At 33.1% G+C, this 7,965-nt stretch overlaps 1 protein-coding gene across 2 annotated transcripts in view; it reads left to right on the forward strand.

Moving 5' to 3' along the window:
- The window catches only part of NUDCD1 (NudC domain containing 1), a 93,451-nt gene extending 85,882 nt beyond the window's left edge, over positions 1-7,569 (forward strand). For both annotated transcript variants that reach the window (XM_070802789.1, XM_019973955.2), the window contains 2 exons: positions 2,913-3,072; positions 5,215-7,569. In XM_070802789.1, coding sequence (XP_070658890.1) covers positions 2,913-3,072; positions 5,215-5,507 — 453 coding nt within the window. In that variant the 3' untranslated portion in view covers positions 5,508-7,569. The remainder of the gene's footprint in view (positions 1-2,912; positions 3,073-5,214) is intronic.
- Positions 7,570-7,965: the final 396 nt, after the last annotated feature.

Raw genomic sequence — 7,965 nt, forward strand, 5'->3', positions numbered from 1 at the left:
AGTAGGAGAAAGAAAACTTACAAAGAGTAGAAATCAGTGAAACTGAAAACCAAAAATAATAAAACAAGTGAAATCATAACCTGATCCTTTGATGAGATCGAAATAGATAAAATAGTAGGCATAGGAGCCAAGGAAAAAGACAACACAGATTATACTATATCAGGAATAAAAATGGACACATCAGTACAGGTCCAAAGACGCTAATGTGTAATGATGGGATGTTATGAATAACTATTTTCATATATTTGACAATTTAAGTGAAGCTAATTTCTTGAAAAACAAGCATTACCTCAGTTCACTTAAAAAGAAATAGAAAGCCTTATTAGTTATATCTGTTAAAGAGATTGAATTTACTGCTAGGAACCTTCTGACAAATCTCTAGACCTAGATTACTTCACTGGTATGTTATACCAAATGAAAAAATACCAATTCTGTACAAACTTCCAGAAAATAAAAGAGGAAGAAACCCTTCTCAACTTGTTTTATGAGGCCAGTATTACCCCTTTATAGCAAAGATATGGCAAGAAAAGAAAACTGGAAAAAATCAACCAGTATCCCTCATGAATATAGGTGCAGAAGTCCTCAGCAAAACATTAGTAAATGAAATCCAACCATAAGTAAAAAGGGTAATACATCATGACCAAGTATTACTTAGGGAAGTCAAGGCTGATTCATCAGCATTCAGATATCAATCAACATAAATAAGCATATCATCAGACTAAAGAAGAAAACTATTTGACCATTCTAGTAGATGCAGAAAAAGAATTGACAAAATTTAGCATCCATTAAATTTTTAGCAAACTAGGAGTTGAAGGTAATTGCCTCCTAGAAAAAGCTAGATTTAACATCATACTTCCTGGTAAAAAAAAAAAAAAAACAGACTGCTTTCCCCTAAGATCAGTAACAGGCCACGGTGTCTGCCGTCGTTACGCCTCATCAGTGTCACACTCGAACTCCGAGCTATTGCAGTGAGGCGAGAAAAAGGAGTAAAAGGTATAAATAATTATCAGGAGATTCCAATAACTACCATGAGAAAAATGAAAACACTTTTTAGATGTTACCTTAAAAGCAGTGTTTATATGCAGTTCTTTCTCTACTCTTATAATTCCATTCAAAAGTTGCAATATAAGTTTCTTTTCCTAACGTGGCTGCTGACAATCTAATAAGTATCATACATCTTAAATGGTGTTAACTTTTTTTTTTTTAGCTGTATGGATTACTGGACTTTAAAATGAATAGGAAGGCTAGACTTTAATATTGAGACTATCACAGTCTCTTACTATATAAAGATAGAAGTCTAAATCATCTGATTTAAAAGGAATGTTTTGTCTCACAGTAAATTATCAGACTAGTTTATTATAATTTGTTTTAAAAACTCCTGAATACTTGGTTTTGAGTATATTTAAAGGATCCAGATCTTATATAAGGGATAATTTGGTCACTTTTGGCGGGACAGATCCTCAAACTATTTGCTGAAACATATGTATCATAGAAAGCTATAAAACTGAAGGCAATAGAAATACACTTGAAACTACAGAAAAAATGGAATTTGATAGTAAAATACTATAAAATGTAACATAAAGGCCAGTTAGTTGGCAGTGACTTTGAAAGTAGACCTTACTTAGCTATTGATTCTCAGGAGCAAAGGGACACAAAGAGAAGAAATGGTCTGTGAATCCTGTGTGCCCGTCCCCCTTCTGTAGAAAACAAGCACTGCTCCTGCTGCTGCTAAGTCGCTTTCAGTCGTGTCCGACTCTGTGCAACCCCAGAGACGGCAGCCCACCAGGCTCCCCCATCCCTGGGATTCTCCAGGCAAGAACATTGGAGTGGGTTGCCATTTCCTTCTCCAATGCATGAAAGTGAAAAGGGAAAGTGAAATCGCTCAGTTGTGTCTGATTCTTAGCGACCCCACAGACTGCAGCCTACCTGGCTCCTCCATCCATGGGATTTTCCAGGCAAGAGTACTGGAATGGGATGCCATTGCCTTCTCCGATTTTATTCTCTAGTCTGCTCTAAAACCCATGGCAACAATTCAGTTTTAATAAGTACTTTGTGTGTTTTGTGTTCTCTACATTTGGTGTGATTTCTGTTATTTAGGCATTTTTAACTCTAGTAAACAGTATTTGTAATGAAAAATAGCACTGTAACTTCTTTCCATTAAGAAAAGTGTTCCTGTAGATGGAATTCAACTATGAGTCTCAACCTGATGAGTTTGTATTAAAATGAATTCCTTTAACCATCAATATTGCCATAAAAGTTTTAACATAATAAACATTCTTTACATTTTACTATAAATAGACAGTATGAAGTTAATAACTGTAAACAGATCTGAAGTTTGAACCCCAGCATTGTGGTTTTTCTGTGTAGCTTAGAACAGGTAACTCATACTCTCTCAAATATCTATAAAGAGAGTAACGGCCTTGTGGGTTATTGAGGTTAATATTTATAATATGCCTGGACATACAGAATGTGCTCATAAATCATAGTAGCTATCATTCTTGGTAGTTATTATTGTAAGTTAGCATTTGTAAACTTCATATTTGTATTGTGGCTTAAAATATATTCTGCTTATAAAATTGGTGCTTTATATTATGTTTTAAATGAGTTACTAACAGTTGAGAAAATAGTATATATAGTGCAGTGGTTAAGAACATGGACTCTGGATTCAGTGTCAGCTGCATAGCTTATTACCAGACTGACCATGGGCAAGTTAACTGTCCTCAGCTTTAAGATAGACCTAACATTAGCACATTTCTCCCAGGGGCATTAGAAGAGGTAATGAGATTAAGTATGAAAAAAGTTTAGAACAGTTGCTGATGTGTAGTTCTGTGTGTCAGTTGTCATCATCCTTATTAATTACAATAATTTGTTGTTGAATAAATGATTTTTTTATTTGTCACTTTTAATTGTAGGTGAATCTTGGAAGCAACCAGTACCTTTTCTCTGTCATAGTGGATCCTAAAGAAATGCCCTGCTTCTGTTTGCGCCATGATGTTGATGCCTTGCTCTGGCAGCCACGCTCCAGCAAACAGGATGATATGTGGGAGCATATTGCAACCTTCAATGCTTTAGGTATAAGCAAGCTCTTTGACAACCTTTGACGTTATATCAAAAATTAGTCTTTTTTTTTTTTCTAAGTTTCTTTTTTTGGTTTATTTAAATTTGAGCTGTCCTAATTACATTTGGATTGACTGTGCTATAATTTGGTTGCTTGTACATAGTTGATGAATGTTAGTACTTTTGGAACAGTAGGACTAATTTGTTTTTATGTTTGTGTAGAAGATCAACACAGAATAGAAATCAGAGTGTTTATCTAACCACTTGAATCATTCCGATCAATTACTTCCTTATTCCAGCTAAGCTATACAGTATTAGAATATGAACAAGGGGCTTGGCAATACCCTACATGGAACTTGTATTCAGGTTTCTTCAGAGTAGTCTTCAGTAATCATAGAATTGCTCTAAGGTTAAAAAGCACATTAGGAGACATCTTTCATGGCACTTAAGTGTGAAACAGAGCCATTATAATGCAAACACTTAGGGAAAATGGTGATGCAGAAATGAAATTTATTCTGTAGGATAAAAGGGAAATACTGGTAAGGCTTGAAACATTTTGAACTACGTAATTGTAGATTTATGCAATAATTGATTTAATGTCAAAATACATTAGTATTGTGTGGGAGAAATTTTTTTATATGAATTAACCACAGCTATTGCTTTATTGAAAGGTTAAACTGCCAGCAGGAAGTAAAACTATGTATTTTAATTGCTATATATGCACAACCCTAATTATAGAAGATATTTTTTCAGTTGTCCTTTATAGTTAGTAATATAGGCTGTTAAAGTGGTTAATTCAGACTCCAAATGGATTTTTATGACCTGAAATAGTTTGATTGAATAATGTACCCACATAATTTCTAGCCTTTCTACTAAAATTCCTGATTTTTTTAAGTAAGAGGAAAGCTTTATCTTAATTTTCAGATCCTTCTTTTGTATCCATAAATCCTAGTTTAGTGGAATTCTATTACGCTTGAGTTAAATCAACATTATATTAGATATGTAGTCTTGAGATGTTATATACATTAATTTGGCAAGATTAGCCTGGAGAGTTAATTCTAGGCTCTCAAATAGGTGTCTGTATCTTTCTACTTTTTCATCCTCAAGCCCTGCTTAATTTTTAAAAAACCAGCATTGATCTGCCTGTGCTCATGGTTCCTCTGGTCATTCATTGTTTGGTGAGGTCTCAATTTATATTAATGTTATACTTCCTCTCTCAGGTTTAAACATTCATTCAGTAATCATATACCAACCTGAAAATTGCTGATTTATACTTTAGAATATAAAAGCCCTTTTAAGCTCTAAAGATAAATTTTTAAAAGATTGTTTTTTCAAAGATTAGTTTTCAAAGGTTATCCTAATGGAATTTTAAAATTAGATATTTGAATTTTCTTTTTGATTTTGTTTTGATCTGAAGGCTCTACTTCTGAGAGGTGAAGTACAACAAATCCTGTTAAAGTGTTGGTGTTGATTATAACTGGGACGACCCAGAGGGATGGTATGAGGAGGGAGGAGGGAGGAGGGTTCAGGACGGGGAACACGTATACCTGTGGCGGATTCATTTTGATATTTGGCAAAACTAATACAATTATGTAAAGTTTAAAAATAAAATAAAATTAAAAAAAAAGAAAACATGAAAGAAAATCTGAGCTCAAAAAACAAAAAAAAATACCACTGATAATCTACAAAGTGAGAATGCATTATGCACACACTCCTGAAATAACTTTGTAATAACATCCTCTAAACATTTTCCCATTTATTTGGTAAGAAAAAAAAAGATACCATAATGCCATCTCTGTGATTGATGTACTGAGTTGTTAAGTTGTCATTTAAAGATATTTTCACATGTGTTTAATGTGTTAGAATTTTTTACTTATTTCTGGAAATTATATGGGAACCATGTTGTGCTTTTCTTGAAAAGATGAATGAAACACTTGTTCTTAGGAATTAGTGCTTTATTTTTGCACCATTTGGGAAAGATTGATTGTGCCTAGTCATTAATGGTTCAGAATGTAACTACTGTTGAATATCTGTGGTGTAAATTTTTAGTCATTTCAATTTGTAATAAAATTAATGAAATAGTAAATGTTAAATCACCATTTTTTCCCTTCTGTTTAATATATAGTTTTTCTTTTTTTGTCTCATATTTCTTGGCAGGCTATGTCCAAGCATCGAAGAGAGACAAAAAATTTTTTGCCTGTGCTCCAAATTACTCCTATGCAGCCCTTTGCGAGTGCCTTCGACGAGTTTTCATCTACCGTCAGCCCACGCCCATGTCTACCGTACTTTACAATAGGAAGGAAGGCAGGCAAGTAGGGCAGGTTGCTAAGCAGCAAGTAGCAAGCCTAGAAACCAATGATCCTATTTTAGGCTTTCAAGCAACAAATGAGAGATTATTTGTCCTCACTACCAAAAACCTCTTTTTAATAAAGGTAAATACAGAAAATTAATTACTCCAACATGTTGGCTTCTCTGTACTGCCAAAGTATTCAGTGGTAGCTGGAAGGCTGAGCAGTTTTGCTATAATCTGTTAAGTTTTACTGTGTTAAATAAAATTACCTTGTATGATTTTTTTTTAAAGGATATTGGAAATATATTTGCAATTTATGGGTCTATAAAAGCTATAAAATGAAGCTGCAAATTTAGAGAAAACAGCTTCTGTAAAAAAATGTAAAGATAATGTTAGCAAGTATAATTTTTAAAAAACAGGCTAGAATCTCATCTTTTATATGAAAGATGTACAGTTCATTGTTTAAACAAAAATATTTATCATGTACTATGCTGATATAGTTTCTACTTCTATACCAACAGAATAATAGTTAACATGTTCATTCTTGTAATTTTAAATGGACCGAATAGCTGGAGTAGAGGGGGATATATAACAGGTACAGCAGGTCTAATATTGTTAAAGTTTGCTGAAGAGACCTGAGGTGTTTTTTCAAAATAAGTATAGCTTTAACTTTTATAAATCCACTTGGTCTTCCACAGAATAGACAGAGATCATAGGTTCTACAAAGTGTAGCTCTTACCCATTGCCATATAATAAACCACTCCAAAACTCAGTGGTTTAAAAGAGGATATTTTATAATTTTTCATGGTTCAGTGATTTGACTGTCTCTGTTCTGCATGGCCTCTCCTCCTCTAATAAGCTAGACTGTGTTTTTTCCCATAACAGAGAAAACATTACAAGCGAGCAATTCCCTAATGTACAAGAGTTTATCAAGCCTGTACTTGCATCGTATTTGCTCATCTTCAGTTGAACAAAGCAAGTAGCCAAGTTTAGAGTGAGTGTGAGAGGTGAGCATACAAGGGTACAGATAGCAGGTGGAATGATTCACTGGAAGCCATTACTATAACAGTTTACCATGCAAATTAGAATTTATCCTTGTAGTTCTCCCTGTAGTTCTACAGTTTAAAAAGTAATCCTATTTATACATTAAATATGTCTTGCCATGAATTTTAGTTTCTTACATTATTTTCTTGGATTTTTTTTTTTGGTGTGCATTTACCTGGGAAATTGTTTACTTTTATACCACTTTTGTATGCTTCTTACATAAGTGTCAAATTAACTTTTATAATAGGAGAATTGAGATTTTAGTATGAGACAGTAAAGAAAAGAGATACAAGATCGGAAACATTTGTCCCTTGCCTACCTAGACAAGTTTTGGCTGGATTAAATTTTAGTGAAAGAAGGAAAAATAAGTTTGAGAGACAGAAAGGGAGGAAAAAAATGGGGATTACATTCATGTTTCAACACTTCGTCAGAATGCATTTTCCTGGAGAGAAGTATTGGGATATTTGATACAAAGGTTGGAAAAGGCCTAAGAACTGGTAGTGACAGTGGAGTCCTGATAGTACTTTGAATACTAGGAAAGAAACAGATTGCTGTCAAGCACCATGAGATCATGAACAGCGGGGGAAAAGAAAATGTATGGCTGGACCAAAAAACAAACTGGTGATATTTCCAGAACTTTTTAGTATCATTGTAAAATTCAGTGAAACAGAAACAAAAGATTATTTAGATGGTGAACTATTAAAAGCTTTTGTTATGTGACAGATTTAAGTTTTCTTTAAAATTTACCTCAAAGATCATAAATACTCTTAAATTTAAGAAAAAGGCAGATTAATGTGGTGCTTAATTAACCATGACTATATATATAAATATATGCAAATTTCCATATGGTAATCAATTTTCTTCCCTTTGTATATGTTATTTTTAACATGATTAATGTTGCATTGAAACCTATCAGGATTATTCATCCTAAATATTTTTGCATATTGGTCTATGTTGAGAGTAATAGGTCTAGAGCAGTGATTCCAAGCCATGTTTTCTCAAAATGTTTCAAGAATTCCACATTTAAACTCAAACAAATTTAAACTGTTTTAGTATTTAAATGAAGTATATACAAGTGCTATGAATGTAGTACCTTGTGTTTTATTGATTTTACTATAAATTATAAATGGGAATTTTATAAACTATGATAGTAATAAAATTTTTGTTTTTCATATGGAGTCATTTAACAGTATTCATTATATCAACATGTTTAGTAGGCATCAGCTGTGTATGAAAACATATTCTCAGTGCTAAGAATAATACAGTGTTAAGTTAAAAACAAAGTCTAGTGATTTGTAGGTGAAGTTTCTCTTTGAGTAAAAAAGTAGGTGGGAGATTTGTGGAGCTGTTGTATTTGAAAGACGTTTAACCAGGGATGGAACTCATACAAGAACGGACAAAATTTGAGTTGCCAGTGGAAAGGGTCAGAAAGAGGATAATAAAGTCAAGAAATTAACCAAAGAAAAGGATCATAAGAGACTACTATGAACAATTTATAACACCAGCAACTTTGTAACATAGAAAATGTATAAATTCCTAGAAACATATAACCTACCAAGACTGAATCATGAGGA

The sequence above is a fragment of the Bos indicus genome, chromosome 14 (genome assembly GCF_029378745.1).
Source record: "Bos indicus isolate NIAB-ARS_2022 breed Sahiwal x Tharparkar chromosome 14, NIAB-ARS_B.indTharparkar_mat_pri_1.0, whole genome shotgun sequence".
Classification (NCBI taxonomy): Eukaryota; Metazoa; Chordata; class Mammalia; order Artiodactyla; family Bovidae; genus Bos; species Bos indicus.